Source organism: Neolamprologus brichardi, chromosome 13 (genome assembly GCF_056152115.1).
Source record: "Neolamprologus brichardi isolate AB-2024 chromosome 13, ASM5615211v1, whole genome shotgun sequence".
NCBI lineage: Eukaryota > Metazoa > Chordata > Actinopteri > Cichliformes > Cichlidae > Neolamprologus > Neolamprologus brichardi.
This window is the reverse complement of record NC_142116.1, coordinates 19,519,332-19,546,276: the sequence shown is the minus strand read 5'-3', so window position 1 is coordinate 19,546,276 and position 26,945 is coordinate 19,519,332. Positions and strand designations below refer to the sequence as shown.

Genomic DNA, 26,945 nt, shown 5'->3' with positions numbered 1-26,945 from the left:
ATACACATTTGTACCCTTATAAATGAAAGCTTACAGTTATACACCATTCTGAATTTAATCATTAGTTATTATTAAACTCTGGCTCTCTTCCACAGCGTGTCTTTTGTCCTGTCTTCCTTCCATCACCCCAACCAGTTGCTATACGTGGCTGCCCCTCTACTGTTCCTGACCGAGGTCTCTTCCTGTTACAAGGGAGTTTTCATTCTCACTGTCACCAACTGCTTGTTTATATGGGTTTGTCTGATTGTTGGGGATTTCTCTGTATTGTTGTACGGTCTCTACTTTACAACATAAAGAGCTTTAAGACAATTGTTGCTGTGGTTTGGCACTATATAAGTAAAATTGAATTGAATTGAAGAGAAAGGTGGTTTAAACATACTACATCTACCTACCTACATAGGTGTAACAACCCTGTGCTAGCTCCAGGGCAGATATTTTTGGGGCCCTTAGTGCCACGATGTACCAGAAGAATCATAACTTCTCTCCCTCTTTCACTCAAACATACTCACACATACATAAAGCAATAACCACTGGTATCAATTCCAGCTTTTGATCAGCTCCATGGACAACAGCTGAAGTCAGACATCAGGGGAATGAACACTTTTATTTAGGTTTTTGCTATAAACTCACACCATCTTTCTCAACTAGACTGCCACACACCCCAATCAGATTTAAACGGCTTGGTAAAGTAACATAACGACAACTCTGATGTATATAAGCACAGAACAAAGAAGACAAGCCCATTAGCCACAGGTCTTCACAAACTGATTGGATTGGGAGACTCATTTCTAGAATTCCTCATCATTTCCAGAGGACCAACTTCCAGACATGCCACACACACAGTATTATAGTAAGAGTATCTAATTTCAATGTTTGAGAAGTAACAATATTTTAGTCCTTTACAAAAACGCCAAATACAGTTTCATCATTCGGGCTATGTGATCAGCTGCTGATACCCAAAGAACTGGCAGTATGCTGATTCTGTTCTCTGTCTCCTTCCTCTTTCCAGCACCACTTTTTTTTCACTTTGCTTGCTAAACATAATTTAAAAAGCTGCTGCACCAGCTAATTACTTTAAAAAAAAAAACATACTGTTGCATTGTTGATGTCAACTGGTTCACAGTCATTTTACGAGCTGACAGGAAGTAAGATCAGGAAGTACAACTAATTCATTTGCCTGCATGCTCCTTCGTCATCAATACTTTTCACTATAGAAGTCTAGTTTAATCAATGGAGTGTGAAATGACTGAGAAAATCTTTGAAGAGCTATAATCAAATTAAAAGTCATTCAAATATATACTCCATAACAAAAAGAAAAGAAAAAATAACAATACAGTGTGCTACAATTTAAATGACAGTAAGTAAATGATAACTATCTATCTATCTATCTATCTATCTATCTATCTATCTATCTATCTATCTATCTATCTATCTATCTATCTATCTATCTATCTATCTATCTATCACTTCAAACGCTAGGTGGCGCCCTGCTTTCTCCTTCTCCCTTCTTCTCTGTTTTCTGCACTTTGACCTCGGTGCTCGCCTCTCTTGTTGGCTCAGACTTCAGGAGGATTTTGCGGGTTAGCCAGAAAATGAAAGCATTCCTTCAAATGAATGGGGATTTAGGGCTGTTTTGCTAGCCGAGCAGCCGCTACCTTTACTCTCTAATAGGATTTGCGGACGCCGCAGGTCACCGGCTCCTGTCAGATAAAACCACATACATGTGTCGCTCCTCGTCGGGGTTTGTTTTGCTACATAGCCTCTTCGCTTCGCTTAGCTAACAGGCTCTGTCGGCGTTACTGGTGCTAACTTGAAAAAAAGGGGACATTACTGTTAGATCGGAATAAACACGTGTTTTTGGAAATGAACTGTTGACCACTGTCCGTTTTATTTTCCGGGACTGATGACAGACCTACTGTCACAATGTACCCGAGGTCAGTTCTCACAGGTAGCGGAAGAAGCCTTGTTGGATTAAGAAATTTTACCAGTGGGCTAACCGACCTGAGTTAGCCAGGTTACAGCTCACCGTGTCCGACGTCAACCTTGCAAGTAACTGACACCGTGAACTACATACTAAGCTAACCGGACAGCCTTTGGCCAGACCGGCTACTGAGGATTAACGTTTCCTAGCATCACCAGTTGGCGACTAGATAGCGTCGCTATGGCTAACGTTACAGACCTGCAGACAAAATACAGCAAACTGGCACAGGAGTATTCAAAGGTAAAACACCGCCTCTGTTTACTGCTAACGATCTTACCTGTTATTGCTAACAAGGCTACTACACAGAATCTGTCAGTGAGCTATCAGCGTCAGCTACCCGGTGTTTTCTGCCTTGCGTGAACTTGAACTCAATGGAAAACAACACCTGAGATATGTCTGTGAAGGTTCTCAGTCATCCAGGTCATCGTAGTCAAAGGAGCTTGCAAAGAAAAGAAAACGCTTTTTCTTTGCAAGCTCCTTTGACAACACCTGAGATATTTATGATTAGTGAAGTGAAGTGAAGCAGATCAGCTTGTCAAAGACATACACATAACTTAGACCATAGAACCTACTTTGTTGGGTATACCAGAAACTAATACAGTTCACCTGGAATAAGGTAGATTATCACAGTTGTCATTATCAGCCTGTGTGTAGCTTTAATGCTTTGTTTGGTGCATTTTCCTTAGGCTGCGTGGGAAAATGTCTTGCATGCTGCATTAGAAATAAGCGGTGTTCAAAGGATGTAAACTATTGTTTAATGGTTAAACAGTTTAGTGACAGTAAAGCCTGTGTGGCCTTTGTTTCTGTGTCAGCTGACAGCTCCGGGAGCGTTATAGCTGTTTCCTGTTCCACTCTGCTCCTCCCCACCAGCAGCCAAACAGTGTATGATCCTCAGGAAATGCTGACTGTGTGATTGTTGCACAGACTCTTGCTGTAATAAGCATGTCTTTAGAGCCTACTGATCATACAGTAAAAAGCACTGAGTTCGGGTTTCTCCAGTAATCACAGTTGGTCAGTACTCATAACTCATTACTTATAAATGTGGAAAAGTCACTCAGTAAGCCAACTTTTCTTGACTTGAACTTGAAGTATATTAAAAAAGAACTGACACAAGCATGCCACAGTCTGACAGACAATACGTTTCTTCTTCGTATTTATCTCAAACGTAATATTTTGGGCTTATAGAGAACGGTAAAAGTCACATGATTTATAACAGAAGGCAAAATGAGAGCAACACTGAAACACACTAATGGATTCATCTCAATTTTCTTGATTTTGGAGTCATTAGGAGGCAAAATTGCAGCGGGGACTATTATTTGATTACCTGCTCTGATCTTGTCTACATAGAATTGAATAAAAAGTCAAAACTACACATAATTATTGAGCAGAGATTTGCCGTGTACTCTTTATTTTAAAATTGCATTTGCATCTCAAACAGCGGTTTGTACTTTTTACATCTGAATGTTTTTTTTTCCTCTGTGTGTGTACTTCACAGCTACGTGCCCAGAACCAAGTGCTGAAGAAGGGGGTTGTGGATGAACAGGCCAACTCTGCCTCACTAAAGGTACAACGATGTATATTTAAAAAAGAAAGCAAGCATTGAAATGACATTGTAAGCAACTCTGTTTTTCATATTTGCAAACCAAATGTGATCACCAAGTCTGACCTGTACTTGTTGCAGTGTTACCATGAGTTATGTTGCTGTCGCACAATGACAACAGAATGACTTCATGTTGTTTTAAAGGCTGTGATTTGCTTGCATGTGTTATTCATCAAAGTCATTATTTTCTTTCTGCCATTAGGAGCAGCTGAAGCAGAGAGACCAGAGCCTGAGGAAGCAGGAGCAGGAGATGGACAGTCTCAGCTTCAGGAACCAGCAGCTGGCCAAGAGGGTGGAGCTGCTACAAGAGGAGCTGGCTGCTAGTGAAGCTAAGGGCAAAAAGGGGAAGGTGAACATGAGGGGAAAGGGGGAAATGCGGGAGTGGCTACACGGTGGACTAGAGGGAGCAGCATATATTTATTTCTTTTTTTGTAGTGGTCTTAAAGTTCTGGTAGTTACACAGTAATGTTTGTCTGACAAGTTGATAGTTAATAGCCCCCCCAATCTCCTCCAGAGTAAAGGAGACTCTCCTTCACAGCACGGCCTGCAAACCCAGAGTGTTTTTGATGAGGACCTGCAGAAAAAGATAGAAGAAAATGAGCGACTTCACATCCAAGTAGGCAGCCACGCGGTGCTTAGAGTGCATGTTTAAAATACAAATTTTACAATGAATATGTCTGGATGCGAGGGGAGGTCACGTATGTGACAGCTGTGCTTCCTGCTGCGTCTTTGTCAGTTTTACGAAGCAGACGAGCGGCACAAGAAGACGGAGGCTGAGCTGAGGGAGCGACTAGAAAAGCTGGAGAAGGATGCAGAGCAGCACCAGGGCGTCATGGACGGGCTCACCACAAAGTATGCAGAAACGATCGAGCGGCTGCAGAGTGACAAAGCACGTTTAGAGGTAAGGGCTCAGCGGGAGAAACATTGAAGTTGTTCACACAATTGCCAATTTTGATAACATTTAATTTTTAAAAAATTATTTTTTCCCCCCTGTTTTTACAGGTGAAAGCACAAACTCTGGAACGAGAAGCAAAAGAGTGCAGAATGCGAACAGAAGACTGGTAAATATACATTTTATTCATAGTTTGAATGATTTAATTCTTCTATAACATTGTTCAGCATAGTAACAGTAAGTAACCGTATCAATGTGAGTGTTAAACTGACTTTGACAAATACAAGATATGTACATAATACATTTTCATAGAGCCATGATGCAAATCTTGCAGTACACATTTCTGCACATTGCATTTTTAAACTGAATTACACAAACTTGAAATGCATGTTGGGAGCAGCTCAGCATTTCTTTGATCTCCCTCTGCAGCCAGCAGCAGCTGAGGCGGTGCCAGTCGGAGCTGAACAGACAGGTGAAACAAAGCAGCAGTGTTATCCAGGAGAAAGTGCCCTTTAATGACACCAGTGAGTATCTGGTACTATTTGAGAACATTTCCATCCTTGTCAGTGATACTATAACTACACGCTACCCTGGAGTAAGCACTGTAACGCTACACACGACTGTAACACTGTGCCGACGCAACCAATTAAACTGTGTTTTCAAAGTTAATAAAAGTTCATTGCGGGGGTTGAAGTTCTGCTCTAGTTTACATGCTTCTTTTTTTCCTCCTCCATCTCTGCAGAATTTAGTGACTACAACAGCCTAAACGTGCCATCACACAATCGAAGGCACCAGGTAAGTGAGAAAACAAACACATTCGGGTGTATTGCAAGTACAGATTCACATCTCAAGTAATCACCTTTAAAAATATTACCTGTACAGCAATGTAGCGATAACACACTGAGTTGCCTTTAGGTAGAAAGGGTAGTAAAGTAGCGATCTGTGAACTGTGCCGCCTTTCAGCTGAAGGCCCGGGATGTGGCAGGCCAGGCCATGAGCTTCATCCAGGATTTGGTGGCTGCTCTGTTGAACGTCCACTCCTACACAGAGCAGAGAGTACACATCTATCCCCTGGACTCCTCTATTGAGACCATCTCCCCTCTGAACCAGAAGGTGAGGCAGCCATACAGGGGAGGTACAGGCATTCTGTCAAATACAATGCATGCTGGTGTTCAAAGCTATTATAGTTTTGCATTTTCTAATCAGCTCTTATTTTTTTTATTTCATTTTGACTTTTTATTTTAATTCAGTCGGTTTCCTGAGTGGGTTCCTTTGTTTCAGTTTAGTTCTCATTGATTGAAAATGTTTAGTTTTAGTTGAGTTTTTATTAGTTTGGGTTTTTTTTATGACTTTTTAATGATTATTTTATTGAGGGTGTATGTCAGAGGCAAGATTTTAGGAAAATCAGTCTCGGTATTACAATAAAAAAGCAGTCTTGCAAACATACAAGGTGTCAGTAAACACATCCATCAGTGTCTCATCTAGCAAGTTGCAATAAATTTTTTATCAAACTAACAAAGACTTTTCACATCTAGTTGTAGTTAGCTATACTAGCCTTATTGCTGCCACATAAGGAGGTGCATTTTGTTTAATGTATGTTCCTTCTCTTAACCCAGTTTTCTCAGTATCTGCATGAGAATGCAGCCTATGTGCGCCCCCTGGAGGACAGCTTTCTCCAGTTATACCAAAGCATCACAGAGGACACTGTCACAGTACTGGTACGTTTTGGATGGAGGGTGTGGAGGTCATATGTTTGTTTAGAGACAGAAAACAAATTGACACTAATTGTGCTTTTCTGTTTTGAATGAAAGGAAACTGTGGTCAAGCTGAAAAATTTCGCTGACAACTTCTCGTCATACACCCACTTTCTCCAAAAGATTCTTCCCTACCAGTTAAAAAGGTCAGCAGAGTGTGTGTGTGTGTGTGTGTGTGTGTGCACGTGTGTGAGATAGAGACAAATAGAGTGGAGGAGGCTATTGTGATGGGTGTCTTCTGCTTTCAGCCTCGAAGAAGAGTGCGAGGCACCTCTTTGTACTGCTGCCCTTAGTGCGAAAAACCAGGAGCTGCAGAGTGACATCAAGCGAGTGACATCTGTGTTTGAGAAACTGCAGAACTACATTAACCTTTTGGCCTTACCCAGTAGGTTATCACACAGCATTTGAGCTCTTTTTGTCTAAAAGCTCTCAGTCAGTACTGTGCCAGAATAATTATATACATACATATTCATTTAAATGCTGTTTTTCCTGAAGGAATAGGGGAATTTGGTAATATGTAAATACAGCAGAGGGTTTATGAAGTGACGAGCAGACATGTCTGACGAATGTGCGCGATGTGTCTCAGGTGTTCAGCAGGACGCCATGCCACAGAGCAACACGTCAGCCGTCTTCACCCAGCTGGCCGCCTGCCTGCACAGTCTTCATGATGCCATTAAAGGTGGGTGGATCTGTTAGACGTTGCTTTTCGTCCACAGCGTGAAGATTTCTTTATGTTCTTCATTCATAAATAGTACAGCAAAAGCAGCTTTTTAAGGACTAAATATCCAGAAGGTTCAGTGTAAAGTTTATTCAAATGAATCAGCAGACGGAAGCATAATGTTTTGCTCTTTGGAGAAGAGTCACTTTTGTAGGCAATTAGCTGTGAGAATGGGTTTCTGTAACAAGCGCCTTTGTTTGGGTATTTTAGTTAAATGTTCACTCAAATCCTGCAGTTTTAGTGTATGAGAATATTGTGAAAATCTGTAGGTTATTGTTAAAAAAAAACACCGGTCAGGTAGCGAGGCACTGATTGAGCCACGTTTATTAAGTTAAAGTTGGAAAATAAAGCAAATCCTGCTGTTCTTTTTTGCTCCTTGTGTGTCCAGAGATGTCAAAGCATTACAACCAGAAGGCCGTCATTGAGCGGGAGCTCCCCACCGTCACCCAAAAGCTCTGTACCACCACAGAGTGCCTCCTGGGATCTCTGGGTTCTTTAACTAGCTGCACCGGCAAGGTATGGCCAACAGGGGGCAGGCAGCAGCCAGGTTTATATCTCCTGTAGTGCATGTTTAGCTTCAATACATAAAGGCGTAATTGTAAGTAGCAGTGAGTTGTCTCTGCAACTGGGTCACATTGGTAAATTGCCACAAATGGAAGAGCACAGAAGTGCGGGACTCAGGTGGGCAGCGGTTAAACGTTGAAAGACACAGTCCAAATTGCAGTCTGTACAGCTGCTCCCCAGCAAGAGCACGAGGATGAATGATTTTTGTGAATCAAGCGAATTGTCGGCTGAAGTGTGTGTGTGTGCCGATTGGATGACACTCCACTGGGTTGCAGCACAGCCCACGACATGTGGAGTGAGCTGCATTTTGTAAGCAGGCAGAGGCTTAAATGCTCCAACATTTATCTTCCTCAACACTTGGTGGTGGAATTGGCTCTCTGCTGTAAACACAGCGGCTAATCTCAGGGTAAACAGAACGCTGAGTGTCAGGGTTTCTTCAGCCGAGGAAGCTGCAGAGATATCCGTTTTGTTTGAGAGATCTGACACGTGATGTCGCTGTAACTTGCTGCAGATTGCCACCTTCTTCAGCAACAACTTGGACTTCTTCACATCATCGGGCTACAGTCCGAGAGGCAGCACGGCAGCTCTTAACCCCGTGCAAGCAGAGAGTATGCTGGCCAACAAAAAGAAGGCAACAGCCTATATCCAAGCTGTCAAAAAGGTTAGTGTGTGTAGCATGCTATTCCCCACTTTATTCTCTTTTCCCTTAAATAGACTTTACTTGGGCTGGCTGATAGGTTCTGTCTTTCAACTACTTTTAGTATTTATTATACCTTTAAATTCATATTTCATGTTTTTCCTACTGGTTGGACTGTTGCAAGTGCTTAATATCATTTAGCCGCTTCCCAAAAGGGGATCTTGACTTGCGTTCGGAGTCCAGCTCCTCCGTCTTGTACTGCAGCTGGCAGCACAGGAGCAGTAGTCCCCGCCCCCTCACGTGCCCTGGAGAGCCGCCCTGAGTTGGAGGGCCGCTTTAATCGACACCTGCAGCAGGTGGAGAACTGGTTCACGCTCCTCTGCGCTGACTTGCAGAGCAGAGCGAGGGCTACCGTCCCCAGCTGCAGTCCGAAACGGTGGAGTTGATTCGCAGGAGAAACCCTCATCGGGGCAGCAGCTGATTTTATTGCTGAGTTATTTACTTGTCACAGAGTACTTGGCAAATAAAATGTATGCAGACGAAATGAAGCACATAAATGCACACACACGTCTCCCAACCACAAACAGGATTTGAATCAGTAGAAAACACTGAAGCCTTTCAACTTACAGCTCGCAGACTTTAGATCAGTGTGCTTAGTGAGATTAAAAACACTGATTTGTAATATCTTTTCAAAAACATTAAGAAAGTATTTGTAAGTATTTCATCTCTCAGAGAGTCTCATATCTACATTTTACATCTTGTAAATGTTTTGATCTGCTTTTACGTTGTTTTTATATTTTATAATTCCATTTTTTAATTTACTTTTTAATCAATTTGAGTATTATTTTAAGCCTGCTTCTGCAGAATTCAAATTCTTTATAAATATTACATGGATTTTTTAAAATGATAAATAAATGACTAAAATAAATGTTTTATTCACCCATTTAGGCCAAGCCCCAGTCTGTTCCGTACAGAGAAGCCCTGTCAAACCGTCGCATACTAACCAGCTCCACTGAGAGCAGAGAAGGTCTCACTCAGCAGGTAAAAATACAGAGATATGGATAAATTGGTGATAAAAGTACAGGGAAAAAAACTGTCCTGTCTTAACACAGTCGTGTCATGTATTATCTGAGGTGTGGACAGCTAGCAAAGCTGTTGATGTTTTACTTTTTAAAGTGCCCAGTGTTTCACATAAATCTATCTGTCACTTTATAAAAGTGCGAAGCCATATAATAAAACCCAGTGAGGATTATTATATAGTTTCCTTCTTACAACTCCTAACCTTTGCTCATTTCCGTATCCACAAGCTCACTGTCCACTTCTCTCCTTCTCCCCATTGGCCTCCTGCAGGTGCAGCAGAGCCAAGAGAAGATTGCTCGTCTGGAGCAGGAGAAGGAGCACTGGCTGCTGGAGGCCCAGTTAGGGAAGGTGCGGCTGGAAAAGGAGAACCAGCGCATTGTGGAACTGGAAGCGCAGCTAGCAGCAGCTCTCGGGGGAAGTCCGAACTCGCAAACGGCTGCAGCCGGCGCACTCACGCGGGGCCACGAAGAAGAAGCAGCGGCAGAACTGAAAGCGGCAGGAAAAGAGCCGACGTTGTGCACGAGCCTGGTACTTCTCCGTGACCGCTCGGTCTGCTGTTTGCTTTCACTTTGCAGGGGAATATTTTGTGTCCTTGGCACTGATTTGTTTCAACAAAGGGAGTATTATTGTTGTTTTCTTCTGGCTTCCACACTAAGCCGGTTAATAAAACACAGACGTCCAAGAGCTGATGTGGCAGAGTAGGAGAATGCTGTTGTTATTCAGTGCTGAGATTGCTCTCATAATGTTTGTTTCAAGTAGCTGTAACACAGTTTTGTTTTTTTTTATTATTGCTATATCCTGCATGTCTGTTTTTTCGTTTTTTTACATTATACAATATTTTACATTTGTCTTACTTTTCGTTTCTTTTTTTTGTCACCAGGTTGGAATGTTGTGCACAACACCTACAGATGAGCATGTGAGTGTCCGTACATCTGATTAAAATATTTAAGTGCAGAACTTGTACCCATCTATTAATGCTCCCTCCAAGGACAACAAAATCTTGTGTAGCTTGATGTTGTGTCTGACTTTGCAGGTGGGAGACGAGGAGTCTAGGGAGCAGCTGATAAAGAGCCACTACATGGCCAGAGTAGGAGAGCTCACCACCCAACTCCAGATTTCAGATAGCAAAGCTGTGCACTTTCACTCTGAGGTGAAGATCTTACTGAAAGTTGTTTATCCAAGTAACTGTGTGTCGTAAGAAAGACCGTTAGTTTGCCTTACATGTACATATTCTCTTTGTGCTTTGAAAATGGTTCTCGAGTCGGGGTTATCACCATCTCCACTGAAAAACCGACACTAAATATTTTAAGTAATATGTTGTGTCTTACCCTCGATGTAAATGACTTGTTAAAGTTACTGTCACTTGCCTTAGTTTGGCATTATAGCAACAGAAATGCGCCTGATGTCGAGTTAGACGTGACGGTTTAGCAGCAGAGACTTTAATATTGTGGATTTCCTGCAACTTTGACACTCTTCTTAAATATACCTACTTTTCAAAGAAATCCTTCCTGTTATTGCAGCTTTATAAACCGATCTGTAAAGCGTGCCAGACATGCTTTAAAATCATCAGGGCACAGCAAGTTGTTTATTTTTCTCTTTCCCTTTGTAGTGTCGAGCTTTGGCTAAGAGATTAGCCATTGCAGAGAAGTCGCGGGAGACTTTCAGTGAGGAGGTCAAACTGGCTAATCAGAATATCACACGCTTGCAGGTATGATGCACAGCCAAAGAGCTTCCAGTTATAGCATAAAGCGTAAACATTAGCGTCCTTTCAAGTCAAAAAGCATTCACTTTGTAACTGTTTGGGCCTGACACGCAGGATGAGCTGGCTACGACTAAGAGGAGCTACGAAGACCAGCTTAGCATGATGAGCGACCATCTGTGCAGCATGAACGAGACTTTGAGCAAGCAGCGAGAGGAGATCGACACGCTCAAAATGGGCAGCAAGGTATAACCTTTTGAATTCCAGCTTCTTTTGCAATATTTGCTTTTTAAAATTTTGCTTCCCTCTCAGGGTTTGCTTTCAGCTGTGAGGTACTGCCAGTCTCCAGTTAGGTTTCTGCAATGTTTGGGCGGCGATATCATTTGAATGCGTACGTCGACGCAACAACATTAATGTGTAGACTTTGCTTACGTATATACATTCAATTTGGCATTAATTAAGCAAGTTAAAGTTCTGGAGTTGATTCTAGTTCACGCTGGCATTTGCACTTTTCTGTGAACACAAAAATGTGTGGTCAACGTCAGCTGGTCCAAGTGAAGAAGGTCATCGTTACAATGAGAAAACAACACAAATCCACCAGCCGAATAAACAGTTTGATATATTTTTGAGAGGTTAAATGGTGGATGATCACAGGATCATTTCCATAAGCAGAGAAAAAACCTTTTAAACATCCTGCTGAGTGAAAAAAAACTCTTCCAGGAGGTAGGCGTATCGTTTTCAAAGTCTGCCATAATGAGAGTAAAAGGGTTCACCACAAGGAGCAAACCGGTGATTAGCCACAACAGTAGAAGGTGCAGATTAGGCTGCCAAAACACATCTATAAAAGGCCGACCAGCTCAGGAACAATATTCTTTGAACAGATGAAGCTAAAATCAACTTGTAGCAGAATTAAGGGGAGAAGAATGTAACGGGGCGGGCTGGGATCAGCTCATAATTCAAAGCATTAATGTGTGATGGTGTGGTCACGCTCGGCTTACAGTAACGATGGGTCGCTATGGTTTATTGGCCATGTGACAGAAGGTAGAAACAGCTGGGTGGATTACGGAGTGTATCGAGCTATACTCTCTGCTCAGGTTCACACAGATGAAGCAGGGTTGATTGGATGGTGCTTCACACTACACATGGACAGTGACCCAAAACATACAGGAGTTTTTTAAGGTAAACAAGTGGAATATCCCGCAGTGGAAATCCCTCACCTGATCTCTACGAAAGTGAGCGTTCATGTCAGCGAAGCAAATGTGTTTGGCACGTGAATAAAGCTGACTGTAATTCCTCGTTGAACATTTACAGACCAAACCGTACCACCACCCTGTCCCTCCAAATCTCGAAAGAGAAGTGATACGGCCACGTGGAGTGTGAAGGATCAGCCGCTAGTGAAGTGTGACATTGTAAAGTTTCTCAGTTATGAGGTGAAGCGGGAGGTCAGCGGTGGCGTTGCGGTTGTTGCGAGGTTTAATGGGAAAAGCACCTGCCGCAGACGTCTGAAAAAGCCATTAAGCTACAGGCGCAGTAAAGGAGAGGGCTGTTTTTTAAAAAAGAAGAAAAAACGCGCATGCCCCTGCATGTGCGCACACGGATGGCTGCATGCTGGGAAGTTTCAGGACCCGGCATGTTTGTGATCTAAAGGTGGCGATTTTTCTCTTGAAGGCCAGCACACCAGCCTCAGCATGTTTTTCAGTTTTTGAAACGGAGTACGAATTTTGTCTGTCTTAGTCACTGCACTGAAATGCAACACAGAGCGTTAGCTTTTGCACCAACCGTGGATATGGCTTGCTTTGAGTTTAGAGGACTGAGCTCACTTTTTTGTGTGTGTGTGTTTTTTCTTTAGGGAAATACCAAAAAGAACAAAGGCCGCTAGTGCTGCTCCTCAAAACTCAAGCTCCATTTGACGCCACTATAAAGGCATCCTGGGAGAAAACCTGAAGCTCGGAGCCTCCCTGCAGCGTCTTGGTACCAACACTGTCACCAAACCACAGGATAACCACCTGAGCCTGCAGTTCCTCCACTTGCAGGCAGTACAAAACTGTTTGGAGGCTCAAACACATTTGACTGAAAATGCTTTGTTTTTCCTTCCCCCCTTTCCTCGTCACAGAAGTACATGAAACAAAACAATTTGCTAAAAAACAAAAGCTTTCCAAAACTGGACCAGAAGTTACTGCTTGACCTCTGCGTCAAACCACGCTGCTTTCCCAACAGAAGGAGCAGAAGAAGATAAACAGCTGCAGCAGCTGAAGTTTTTAATACTCACTGAAGTCAAGACTTGAAGACCAAACCCTGTTAATCAGTGCGTGTAGTCGTCCAGCTTAATGTGCGTATAAGAGACGGTGGAACTGTGCATTCTTATTGCTTATGTGTGACAGTATGTGTGTGTGTGTGTGTGTGTGTGCGCGCGCTTAGACTGTTGTGTCCTCGTGTGACTGTAGCACCAGGCTTTACAACGTGAGTAATGTTTTACAACTACCTTTTTTTTTTCTTAGATCAAATTTGAGATAATAATGCCCCCACGTCCCTTCTGACACTAGCGTATAACACAAGCTTCTGAAAAGAAGGGCTTTAAAATCCCAACCATAACAAAGATGTGCTTAAATTCATTCCTCATTTTTAAGAAATCTTCAGTCGTCTAGGAGTGGAGGAAAGAAAAGATGTCTGCCTCGAAGCACTGATTAACCGTGTTTACTTTAATGGGAAGGGACGGACAAGTTGGAGCTTGTGAAATGATGTCAATTTATCTCTGTGAAATTATGCTGTAACAAGTCATTTTTATCACCAAAGTAAGTGCGGATGGGCACTCAGAAGCCTGGCGGGGAACGGCAGTCTCTCGACGTTGTACGGCGTGTGGATAAAAAAGGGTTTATGTGAATATAACCTCATTTAAAATCATGATGTAATTGTACTGTACAATGAGTAAAAAATGATATAGGCCTATATACAAGAGGCATTTATTCAGAGGTTACAAAACTTTTATTTTCCACAAATTTTACAAACTGACATCTGTGGCTAGTTTAGTGTGTGTCTTGTCTAAGGCTACAATACAGAGATGTATCGCAGAGGGATCGGCCCACACTGGAACTGGTGCTCAGAAAACTTTTGAGTCATGGCAGAGGGCAGTTAAAGTTTACACTAAAATTGTACTTACATGAGGTAAAAGGAAGAAAAGCCCAGAAGTGATTGTGAGCAGTTCATTTAAATCTTTTTGTTTGCCAGTCTACAGCTGCCAGCAGACCAGCAGACCTTTGATCTGACAGGTTTGCCAACGCCCTCTAAACATATTTAAAAAAAAGCAAGAAACTTGTATTCTCACATTGTAACTTGTTGAAAAGCACACATCAAATATGTGACGCAAAATAAAGAGCTTGCTCAAAACATAAATGTGTCATGTATTTAGAGTCACTTGGTTATTAATCACTCCTAAAATTGACCTAACTTTACCTGCTGCGTTTATGGGAGGTGAGGGAGACTGGGAATTGTAAGTTGTGTATAATTTAAAAAGGCGAAAAAGCAGCCGCCAACACACCCAAACTACTGGGAAATGAGGCACGGACATGTGGAGACTAGAAGAGCAGTTTCTGATGCCGTCACTTGTTTTGAAAGGAAAAACGTGTCGTTTTATAGAAATTCGCGATGCTTTCAAGTACTTTTGGTACATGACTGAAGAGTACAGTAGCTCTAATAAGAAGTTTGTATAGGCTGCAGAATTACTATACATAATACCAAAGGCATTTACATTACTTTAAAGTTAGGCGATTTAAACACCCTGCTTGAAGTTGTGTGTTTTATACAACTTGAGTTTTTACGTGCTTTTGTTTTGTAAACAGCGGTGAAAGGGAACGAGATTCTCTTTTTTTGTGTGATAAAATAATGATCCACTTGTCTTTTCTTCTTTTTTAAAATTATTTTTTTAATCTTTTGCTAAACTGAATAAACGCTATCACAAGGCCAAAGGTTGTAATGACACACTTTATATAAATGTGGCAGTTGAGTGCTATGTTTATGGTTAGCTTTGAAACATTGTCAACCGTATCTGAACTCTGATAGTTACTGAGTGAGCATATTAACATTAATTTGTCGAAACGTGAACTTAGTAAGTTAACGTATGTCCAGAAATAGCCAATGTTCTGATGTGTCCCACCGCTGTGAACGCAGCACTGCTGTGTTCAGTCCCACAGTGTCCCGTCGGAAGACAACCATCAGTCTGAACTCGGGAGGGGGAAGCGCTAGGCTGTGCAAACTCCCAGGATTTACACTCTGCCATTTTGATCAGGACCGGGCCGACGTCGGAGTTCAGACGTGTCCATCAAAAAACAAAACAAAAAACAAAGCAACAAAAAGTCATGGCCTGAATTAGTCACTGTTGCTGCTGCTAAGTTTGTGAGTATGTTTTCCTTTTCGCTTGCACTCAGGGAGCTGTGTTTAGTTCAGGTCACGTTGTAAAAACCAAATAAACTGTTTTAGTGCACTCTTTTTTTTTTGTAAGTGTCGACCCGGTGTGCTGTCGTGTCGTCGCTCGGTCGAGAGTGACTGGCGCGTGTGGTGCTCACTTAAAAGTGCGCAAAGCCAGAGCACGATAAAAGTAAACTCATGGTGACAACTTTACTCCTTCGAGCTCGTGCGTCAAAACAAAAGGCGCGGAGCTTTATCCCAGGATTGGGCCTCTCTGTCCGGGACGCGGGCCTGGCTCTGTTGTGGATGACAGCATGCGTGGTACTGTTTTGTGTGTCCAGTCTTGAGTTGCCATGGGGCGAAAAGAAATGTTGTTTTCCAGCAACTAGTGTTTGTGTCTGGCAGCCAACTGACCGCGCGCTGGGTGTGACAATGAAACAGTGTATCAAATAAGTGTGATTTAACAGGAGGCATACAGTTTATCTGCGCATGTAGATATTAATAGGAAATGTGTAGCCTTTTTCAATACAGGAAACTTTAAATAAGTTTACTAAATGTGAGATTTTGTAACTTTCGCTGGACTGCAGCTACTTTAGCAGTGAAGGGACCAGTGCGAGAGTCATAAAGACAGTAAAATAGCCTAATCATAGTCAACTAACATTAGATAACTGCCTCTAGTAGCAATCAAAGCTGCTACAGCAGGAATGTTAAACTCATTTTACAAGTATTTTGATTACATGTAAATCTTCCCGTTTAGTACAATTTATAAAAATAAATGCATTTAAACGAATTTGGACAAGTGAAATGTACTTGATACAGGGATTTCCAACTCATTTTACAGTGTAAGCCACATACAGCCCGCTTTGATTTGAAGGGGAAAGAAACTGTTTAACTATACATTTAATCTCTGAGATATTTTAATATAAGAATAAGAAGTACAGTTTAAACAGGACATGCCAGATTGAGGAGAAAAAAAATGCTGCTCTAGGTAATGAAAGGGATCTGTTAGCATGTCTTTTTTTGCTTACGTGTAAGAAATGAAGGTGTAAAATTAAATAAAAGGTTTTGGTTGCTTTTGCTCAGAAAGTTTTTGTTAATTCACAGTATTTGTTTCCTTGTGGACTCACTGTGAAATTTCTATAGTAGATTGTGGGGAAAAAATGGGGTTTTTCCTTTATTGAGTGGTTTATTCATTACTTAGGAGTAACGGAGGGGGTCATTATCAGTAGGAAAAGCTGTAAAACCAATGAAAATGCAGTTTAAAAAAAAAAGTTCAAAATGTATGCTGTCTTTTACATTTTCCAAAGCAGTTCAGTGGGATAGATTTGAGTCTTTTCCAGGCCAATTCTGGCCTGTGGGGCTTATGTTTGTCAACCCTGTACTAGAGACGTGACAGCTGAATGTGTACTAAAACTAATATCTATACATTTTAATTTATTCTATTATTTGTTTTCATACTTTAAGCACAAGTTTATAATAGTTTATCCCTTCATTCCAGATGAAAGGAAAGCATAATTAAATGAGTAAACTACATCCACAAACATCCCCCATTCATTCCTCCTCATTCTGTTCCCAGTCATGCTTGTCTGAACTGGAACAAATCTCCACAATAAATGCGGCAGGGAATCCCGGGATTAAAGTGTATAACTAACATAACACCGATTCATTCAACGTGTGAGGAGACAAAAAGAGCTGCGGCACCCACGCTCGCTCCTGTGCTTTGTGTTAATGGGAGCTCACTTTGCACACGATGCCACTGCTGCCACTGGAAATGGGTCATCACATTTTCAGCTCTGCACTAGTCCATGCTCTCATTGTGGTTACAATGGTAGCAGCCTGCCCTCTCATTTTAAAGTGTGTCTTATTTTGTTTATTTATATATACACGTTTTATTTCGAAGGAAAAATATTCCAGGCTGTAGTGTGAATGTACAGGAAGTGGCCAGAGAATCCAGCAGGAAAGTGTCTTCTTTAATCAGGAAGCATCTGTCTGCTGAGTTCAAGCCCTGGTGTGTGTGTGTGTGTGTGTGTGTGTGTGTGTGTGTGTGTGTCTGTCTGTATCTGTGTGTGTTTTATTTTTTTTTTTCCAAATTCAGCAGTTTTATTGTTGAACCACAAGACTTTCCACTCAGTCATCATTTATCAGTAATTAACCATATAAGCAATACTATTTTCAGTAGTTTCATGGCTGTTCCCCTTTGTGGATTGCATGTTCTCATGCTCCATGCCTAATTTTTCCACTATCTGCCAGCTGATCTGTTAGCGCGTGTATTCATCATCCCATGCAGCTTTGAAAAAACCAATATCAAAATGCTCTGCACAACTGGCGCCTTTTAAAGCTTACATTTTCAGCAACTAGCGAGGCCAAATAGCTGTGGTTAAGCAGCATTAGACCTTGTTAATGTCCATGAGGTGCGCAACTTTTTTTTTTTTTTTTTGCCTACCCTTGGTTTAGCAAGCAATTTAAATAACTACAGTAATGATCAGTAATGATAAACTTGAGAAGCCGGATGGTCTTTGCTGGCTGTTTGTCATAACTGCAGGGCTGTAATTTAAATGCAAACCAACCTGTACAGGGAGCCTGATGTTGCCCTGCAGAATTACAGGCCTTAACTTTGCATTGGTTTTTAGCTGGTAGAAATCTGATGAGGTCATCTTAAGTCTCGAGACAATAATAAATCAGTGTAAAAATCCTCATGGTAGTTCCGACTTGTTTTTATGTTTTTAAAGTACATAATTAGTTTCATAAGGCTCTCTTAATCCCCAGTCTCTTTCTTTTCGCCGCGCTTTGGCAGTAATAAATAATCAGACCAATCCAAATTTACGACCTGTAGAACTGGCGGATTTTTGAAGTGTGATAAACTGACATTAAGATAATATTTGTTGTCAGTTCACACGAATACAGCAGCCTGCTATTTCCTGTGTGCAAAGCGGCTTGTCCCAGAGGAATGTGTGGAATGTATTCTTTTGTCCTCTGTTGATTTAGCAGAGTCTCATTTCTGTATTGCCTGCTGGAGAGCCCAGGAAGAGATGGCTGGCTTGGAAATGAGTCTGAAAGACTGTCAGTAACCCCCTGTGGAGATTTCCTCCTCCTCTGTGAATCGAAGCAGATGGATTCTATAAGTTGGAGAGACGGATGAGCTTGTGGAAACGTCTGCGTAAAACCTCGCAAACATCCTCTCATTAGAAAGATGTTCTTCACTGTTTGACTGAAGAGTTGTCAGTCCACTCCTCTGAATCAGAACACCCTCCCTTACTCACACAAAACACTTCCCTGTTTATTTGTAGCAAGAGGAACTTTCCACTCAATGTCTCCTCCATGCAAGTCATGGCTGCGTCTTGGAGCGAGGAGGGAGCCTGTAATTGAGGCTTTCTGTCCCCCCCCCCCTTTTTTTTTTTTATGGGAAGATGAAGCGTCTGTATTTTGTAAGGGGGCTTCACTGAGCCGGATATTACTGAGAGCTGAACTGCCAGCACATCAAAAGGCAGATTGTGATTGAGTAGCTGGAAAATTAACTGCGAGATCGTATAAAGATTAAAACATGTTTACTCTCTAACCGCTGGCAGATTAGCCTGAACGTCATTCCTGTTTAGCAATATCGCCATTCTTTTTCAATATCTCATTCATATATTAAAATACCATCCACCATAAAGATGCCATGCACACTTTGTCCCTTTTTGAGGCCTCCTGTGGAACTAGATGAGCCCCAGTGTACCTGCTTCTCTCATCTGACCTCATGGTTTTTTAACGAGGCTGGACTTTTTCTGCCATGGCTAACTTTTCTCCCACACAATTTGGAGCACGCTGGCTTTGAAATATTTAGACAGCACAGCAGGTCTAAAATACACCTTTTTACATTGCAGCAGCTTTGAACTGCCACATCTCTGAAGTCTTTTGCTTTATCCTCTATGCATTTAAAAAAAAATTCTGAGCTACAGAAAGAGAGAGATTCTAAAAATCCTTTGAGAAACCGCGATACAGTGTTTGGTTTGCATTGACAGCTTTCCAAAATCTTGCTATTTTGACTAAGAAGAACAGATTTCTTCACCCATTTCTCAGGCTGACACTTTGTATTGGGATATTGTTAGAAGAATAAAGACTGTATCATTTCTTGTATTGCTTGCACAACTGATCTAAATGAAGGAGGTGGTCTATGTGTGAGAGTGAGTGAGTTTATTGAAGTTGCATAAACATGCATGAAATCCCTGTTATAATTACCGGTGTAAAGGCGAATCTGTCAGTGCAAGAATTCCCTGCAGTCTCCTGTCACCATTCCTTTAGTCCTCATCTTTATAGCTAAAAGATAAAACTCTGGGAATGAGTTTTCATGTTCTATGATGGAATTACTTCTGAGAGTTTTCAGTTAATAAATGTCTATAAAAAATAAATCTGTGGTGTGAGAAATTCGACTCCCTCTTCGCCAACACTGGGCTGCAGAATGCTTATTCAGCTGTCACGTCAGCGAACCTTAGGTAATTGTAATGGAGAAAACAGAAACAGAAATGAACTTGTTCCGGGTCAGGTGTTGATTAAGCTTTAATGGAGTACTTTAAAGACATGTTTTATTTATGTCCTCGAGGGCTCTCTCTTGTACCGATAGCAAAGGTTTCAGTTGTTCGTGCTTTGAGATGGGAGCTGACTTTAGAGATTTGATCTAAATTAGTTTTACATTTGAACTTGGGTCAATAGTGTCTCATTCTTCTCTTTCTTTTTCTTCTAACAGAGAAGAAGACTTTTGAATTCGGGGACAGTTAATCCAACAAAGGAGGAGCTGTCGTTTTGAACCGGTCTGCAGACCTCTTTGGCCATGTGCTCCACAAATCACTCAAACTGGGTCACGTTTGAAGATGACAGCACACCGCTCTCGTCACCTCAGAAGCCTCTGCAGTCCCCAGGACTTATCAAAGCATCAGTGCCGCGTCCCAACGGCCTGAAATTAGTGCTTCCTCCAATCAAAGATACTTCCTGGAGCTTTAGTAGTTCCCTGGAATCGCCTCAAAGTCACTCAAGTCTTAGCGGAAGTTCCTGTGTACCATGTAGCACACCGTTTTGCACTCCTGAAGGTGGGGTTCCTAGCAGCGCGTCCCCATTTTACTCCAAAACATGGGACAAGAAGGCCTCCTCAAGGAGTTTTTCCAGCCCAGTTACCACCTCTGTTTTCTCTCCTGCACCACAGGCCCTGAATCAAACATCAGATGGGCCAAGCCCTTTCCCTTCTTTCAAGGGGAATTCAGGACACTTTAACCCGTTCTGGGATGGACCTAGACTAAATACGGATGCGGGTAGCTCCTCCTCAGACTCTGAATCGGACAACAGCCTTCCACGTTTCTTTATACGGACCAAAGATGGCAGTGAGCCTCAGCGTGACCAGCTTTCCTTCTCTGTTGTTTGCAACAAACTGGAAGGCCTAAATACGAAAATCGACAGCCAGACAGAGACCGACAAAGAAGGGCAGAGGCGGCTAAGTTGCAAAAGTGAGGTGTTAAGTGAAGGTACATCTCAGTTTGCGCCTCGCGGTTTGTTTCGTAGTCAGAAGAGAGACGGTTGGTCTATCATGCTCAGGATTCCTGAAAAAAAGAACCGCATGTCCTCGCGTCAGTGGGGACCGATCTATCTCCGCTTGTTGCCGGGAGGTGTGCTACAGATGTTCTATGAGAAAGGCCTTGAGAAGCCATTCAAGGAATTTCAGCTTCTCCCTCACTGCAGGCTCTCGGATCTTAAACTGGAAAGCTACAGCGAGCCCCGCAAAGTCCTCACAGTCAAGGTGGAACATTTCTCCTACACAGAAAAGAAGCGCTTTCACCCAAAGTTCGAGGTTAGTCACGAAGCTGAGGTAGAGCAGCTCCTCAAGTTTGGCTCCACGGTGCACGATGAGATCGAGGACCTAGTGGTCTCCATGGAGGAGGAGATCTTCAAACTGAGTGTCCCCCACCAGCAGAGGCGGCACTACGAGGAACAGGAGCTGTCGCTGCAGATCACCGATCACATCTGGATACAGCTAGATAAGTGTGGGGGCGTAATGGAGCAAACAGCCTTCACCCAGATTCACTGTCTTGCTTTTCTGGATGGACTAGGAGACTGTTTTCTTGCCCTTAATGACCTCGGGCTGCTGCACTTTGACTCCAGCTATGGCTCAGAGGAGGCCAGTGAACTCTGGATGGAGATTGCAGGCTACCATTTCCACAAATGCGTGAACGAGACAGAGTTTCAGAGGTCGCGACTGATCAAGTTTTTGCCTCCTGATGCATGCAGAGTGGAGCTGATGCGCTACAAAACAAGGGTCCTGGGTTGCACTGAAATTCCCTTCTCAATCAAAGCTACAGTAACGGTTCAAGGTGCCTACGTGGAGCTCCAGGCCTTTCTCAACATGTCAACCACATTCCTTTCTTGCATGAGGGAGTCTGACACTCACTACCCGCTGTGTGAGAACGTTGTGATCCGCGTTCCGGTGCCAGGCGACTGGGTCAAAGTGACACAGACGGTGGCCTTACTGCGACAGAGGTCTTTAAAGGCCCGCATGAACAGAAATGCCTGCTTGGGCTCAGTCACCGCTGCAGATTCACAGCCTGTCATGCAGGTGTCGATCGGCACCGTCAAGTACGAGAATGTATATTCGGCGATCGTGTGGAGGATCGACAGACTGCCTGCAAAGAATATGGGTAACGCTTATGACAGGTCAAAAAGGAACCTGTTGCACTTTTCCAGCTGTATATAGTTTTAAGCTCTCTAAATTTGAATAGTTTTCTGTGATTACCGTATTTCCCGGACTACAAAGTGCACCTGAATATTAGCCGCACAAGCTAAAATCAGGGGAAAATCCTGTTTTGTACATACATTAGCCGCACCTGACTAAAAGCCGCAGGTGTTTCAATGTTGACTTATCATATGTAAGAGAATATGCACAAAGGGAATTGTCAGGAAAGAGATGGCTGTTTGGAGACACACCCCTTTTATTAATATTTTGAAAAACAAGTTATGGGTACATATTTGAATAATTTTTTAGGTATATGCACAAGTAGCGGTAATTACAAATATGAAACATGTACTGTGCTTCATAAATGAGTAACAAATGTAGTACATAACAATAACCTACAGCACACCAGAAAAATAGATTTGGACTACCTTTTAGGCTCAGGTGCAGTGACACGGCTTTAACAAGAAGAAAAGTCAGTCATTCACCACCATCTTTCTCTTCTTCCTGCGCACTAAAACCACCAAAGTCCTCTTCTCCAGTGTCGGAAACGAACAGGCTCAGGGTGGCTTCGTCATCCACTCTCCGCTTCTCTCCTTCGTTGTCACTTTCAAAACCAAAGAAATCCTCGTTGTCAGTGTCAGAGTTGAACACCCTCTGAAGGGCCGTGGCGGTGTCCTCCTCTCCATCATGCAGCAGTCCAGTCCTTCGAAATCTGTTGGTGATCGTGGATGTTTTCACACTTTTCCACGCCGTCAGAATCCACTGGTGGAGTTGGGCCTAACTTGCTTTTCGCAAGTTTATCGCCGCTCATCATCCACGCCTCCCACTGAACGGGTAGCGCTACTTTGAAGTTTGTTTTTCGCGCTACTTCGTACGGCACTACGTTGCCTGGCGGACAACGAACATACCACTCTCGAACCCCGATCCTTCCGCCAGGCAACGTAGTGCCGTACAACAGCGGAACAAACAAAACAAATCGTCTTACGATATGAGAAAAATCATGGACAATCCATAGAAAGGCCGCACCTGACTAAAAGCCGCAGGGTTCAAAGCTTGTGCAAAAAGTATCGGCTTATAGCCCGACAATTACGGTACATGCTTCATTGGTGCAAAGTCTGAAACATGCTGTTTCCGACCCTTTTAGCTAGCTTTCTTATGATTGGCTGCTCCTTGTAAACAGAAGGTTTGAACAGCAGCTTTAACTTTAATGTCCACAGCCAGGGCTCTGTGAGACGAGATATGACAACAGTTAAAAAGAGTATTTGGTGCAGACTGAAGCTTTACACATACATTGACCTCATTATTTGAAAGTGTAGCCATGTTTAATCTGAGACTACTTTAACAGTACATAAGTGACAGAAATAATGAGGAGCGTGATAGGTCCCCCTTAACATTTAGCCTTACACATCCTTTTCTCATACTGCTTTTTACTCTTGCCTCCTTCTGCCTGTGCACAGTATGTTTGTCGTGCTGCGATGTAAGACGACAGCTGCAAGTGACCTTTCTGTCCTGCTTTGCAGCCTTGGATCATCCCCACTCGTTTTCCTGCAAACTGGAGCTGGGATCTGATCAGGAGATCCCAAATGACTGGTACCCTTTTGTCACGATGGAATGTGAAATTGTGGGCGCGGTTGTGTCACAGACCAGGGTTAAATCCTTGGGCACTGTGAATGACATCCAGCCACAGAAACATGTGACCAGTTGGACGCGCTATCACTGTCAGGTGAGATGCTTCAGCGGAAAAATATCGTCATCTGTGCTTAATTGTGGATAGATTTTTTTTAAATTTATTGGAACTAACTTTTTTTTTCTTTTTTAGGTGGAAGTGGAAAAGAAATGGATTGAAACAGAGTCACAGAGGCAGTCTGGCTGTATGACGCAATGATGATTAAAGACACTTACTAGAGGAAGTTATTCTTTTGGTCTAAAATGATTTTCAAAATCTTCTTAAAGGTGAAGGGATATTAAAAATAACAGGGTGAAGCGAGACTTTCTGCTTATATCTGGTTTTAGAATTCATAAAATGATGCAGCTTGGTAGCATTTCTGATGGAGGTTCTATGATTTTTATATCCTTTTAACTGAGACTGAACTTGTTTAGCCCTAATAAACAATTTAACACAGTCCTTATACCTAGCACTTTACATTTAATAGATTTATAAATTGTATGAGATTTACAGCTTATACGATTACGCTTGCATCTGCAATATCTGCACTGTCCTCCAGAATTATCAACATCAGTTAATAAATGCACGCCAAACACGTTGTGTAATATAAGCAACTTAAGTAATGGCCTTTTGAGATCATTACTTTAGAGAGAGGTTAAATATCAACCGATGCTACGGGTGGTGCTGCTGTGTTGTCCATCTATATTTAAAGTTGGCATACTTTGAATTTCTTTTATTTGTACAAAATCTTTGTGGAAATGGCACAAAAATGTTGGATTGTTGTGTTTAAAGAATAGTGATGTTTAGGTAACATCACAACATATATTGGGTACTGATAATATATAAAGTGAGATTTCTTTTTGTCTCAAGCAACAAAAGTATTGTTTATCTTGAGCGGACCCTTTGACTGAGGTTGTGTTGTGTTGGAGGACTGTAATTTTATTTAAACAAATCAATTCTGTATCTTTCTGCTCTCTGGGTTGTGAATCGGGTTTATATATGATAATAAAAAAAAAAAAGGGGGGTGAAGGGCCATACTGAACAAAAAGGTGTTTATTGATAACTTTTATGTATGAAGTACCTGGCTTAAGCTGGATATTATATACATCAAAAGTAAAAAAGAAAAAGCAATTAAACCAGAATGAGTCATGGTAGTACTTCTTTCACAGCTGTTATCTCGCACTCGTTTTTTCTCCACACTTGGTAATTTACTCAACACGGGGGCAGAGCAGTTATAAGCCTGCACCTCACTAAGATTCAAAACAGTGTGAAAATTAAATGCTTCCCATCACTGCAGGCTTTTGCTGAGACGTATGATTTGTAGGGCATGATAAACTGCTGCAGGCAGCTGCATGAAGTTGCTCAGAACGCCGGTACAGACAGAGAGAAGTCAGTAAGTTTCAGTATTGTTTCACTACACTGCTGGTGTTTTATTGTGCAGTATGCTTTATAAGGGCATCTGTGTTTATGAGTCATTCTCAACCAATGCCTCAACGTGCAATCTATTAAGTCTCTCCCTCTTTAAAAGAAAACATGTTCTTCTTAAATCTGTAAAATGAGTTTTACTGCCCTTCAGGAACACTTAAAGTCCAGTTATGATTTTTTTTGACAAATTTTGTCACTGACAATCATAACTTAAGTATAGTCTTAAAATATACACTCTCTTTGTTAGGTACAATTGTTCAACTCCTTAATGCAAATGTCTAAGCCAATCACATGACAGCAACTCAGTGTGCTGAGGCATGTTCACACTAAGCAAGGTGATTTATGTGACTTTGAATGTGGTACGGTTGTTGGTGCCTGATGAGCTGCTCTGAATAGTTCACAAACCGCTGATCTAGTGAGATTTTTCTATAAAACCATCTCTGGAGTTCATAGAAAATGGTCTAAAAAAGTGAGTGGCAGTTCCCTGGGTCAATATGGTTTGTTGATACCACAGGTCAAGGAAGAATTGCCCCATTCTTTGATAAGAAGGCAACAGCATCTAAATTAACGACTATTTACAACCAACGTGTGCAGAAGAATGGTGAATGGACTGGATCTTAAACTGTGCTTTTCTACTTTGCCTGTGCTTCAAAGCACTTTATATCATCCACCCATTTTATTAAGCTCATTCACATGCTGATGAACATGTGGAGAACAACTTGGGCTTAAGTATCTCACACTGGATCAGCCACGGATCAAACTACCAAGCTCCTTGCAATTAGTGGATGACCGCAGAAGACCATACCAGGTACTACTCCTGTCAGCTAAGGACAGTTGTGAAAAGTTAAGAGTACAATTTTCACAGGCTCAACAGAAGATTGGAAAAACTTTGCATGGTCTGAGGAGTCTGCATGGGTGCAGAGGAGGTGTTTGTGGTGTAATGGTATGTTTTTATTTCATTGGCACACTTTGGATCCCTTAGTGAGCATTGTTTAACCGTCACAACACTGCCTGCCTGAATAGAGGTTTTCCACTGAATAAATCCAGTCTCAAGTTTAAATTACACCATACTTTCTTTGTCTAAGGTAAAAAAAAAAAAAAGCTCATCGGAGAGCTAATGCAGCACTGCCTCATATCAATGTGGAAACAGGGCCTTTATTTTCTTACAGTTCAGGTGAGGGCTCTATGTGAGTCCACAGAAGCTTTGTAGTGAAGTGACAGCTAAACTGCCTGTTTACTTCCAGCAACTGCAGTATCCACAAGGGTGTCTCGTGTTGCTGCTTTTCAGCTGCATCGCTCTCATCCTCATCAGAGCTGTCAACCAACAGTGTTGAAAGAGTCCCAGCATCGCCAAAACAGACAACTTGCAAGAAGCAGGGGTCACGGCTCCCGCTGCTGCTCTGAATCTATTGAACAGCAAGTTCAAACAGTGTTTTGTAAAGGGTGGAATATTTTTAACTACCGGCATTGTGCACTCCTGGGATCAGGAAAAGTGCACTGATTTCCCAGCACTGTGCCAGCTGTGTAACTTTTCTACTGAAAGTAACCAGGAAACTAGAGGAAGAAGAGGTTATTAGTGTTGGACAGGGTGCTCAGATTTTGGAGTTGTTGCCATAAAACATGCTATTTGAGGTCCAGCAGCCACCAGCCCCTCAACCCACCTCCACTGAAATAAACCTCTAATATGACAAGTGCACTTAGGAAGCCCTGAACCTTCATCTTGTTTGAAGCAAGAAACTGAAATCACATTTTTAAATCAATCACTTTCCCCTCCTGAAAAAACAACGCACCTGTCTGCGCGCCTGATGCTGATTGCGGTCACCTGCGCGTGCAT

The 26,945-nt window shown here is 42.2% G+C and overlaps 2 protein-coding genes across 3 annotated transcripts; both read left to right on the top strand.

Annotated features, from left to right (window-relative positions):
* The first annotated feature begins 1,539 nt into the window (after window positions 1-1,539).
* Window positions 1,540-14,305, top strand: ppp1r21 (protein phosphatase 1, regulatory subunit 21). Of its 2 annotated transcripts, none has more exons than XM_035912086.2 (22): window positions 1,540-2,221; window positions 3,477-3,545; window positions 3,784-3,930; window positions 4,120-4,197; window positions 4,318-4,482; window positions 4,584-4,642; window positions 4,903-4,997; window positions 5,216-5,268; window positions 5,437-5,586; window positions 6,090-6,191; window positions 6,285-6,373; window positions 6,476-6,612; window positions 6,814-6,906; window positions 7,334-7,461; window positions 8,021-8,170; window positions 9,095-9,187; window positions 9,497-9,754; window positions 10,107-10,142; window positions 10,260-10,376; window positions 10,836-10,934; window positions 11,043-11,171; window positions 12,775-14,305. In XM_035912086.2, the coding sequence occupies exons 1-22, from the start codon at window positions 2,162-2,164 to the stop codon at window positions 12,802-12,804; spliced, it is 2,337 nt and encodes a 778-aa protein (XP_035767979.2). In that variant the 5' UTR covers window positions 1,540-2,161; the 3' UTR covers window positions 12,805-14,305. The 2 variants fall into 2 exon arrangements, with proteins under 2 accessions (XP_035767979.2, XP_006800867.2); XM_006800804.3 differs by having other exon boundaries at window positions 4,096-4,197.
* An 825-nt stretch (window positions 14,306-15,130) lies between these two features.
* Window positions 15,131-23,930, top strand: ston1 (stonin 1). The gene is made up of 4 exons (XM_035912094.2): window positions 15,131-15,314; window positions 20,050-21,985; window positions 23,541-23,743; window positions 23,840-23,930. The coding sequence occupies exons 2-4, from the start codon at window positions 20,134-20,136 to the stop codon at window positions 23,903-23,905; spliced, it is 2,121 nt and encodes a 706-aa protein (XP_035767987.2). The 5' UTR covers window positions 15,131-15,314; window positions 20,050-20,133; the 3' UTR covers window positions 23,906-23,930.
* Window positions 23,931-26,945: the final 3,015 nt, after the last annotated feature.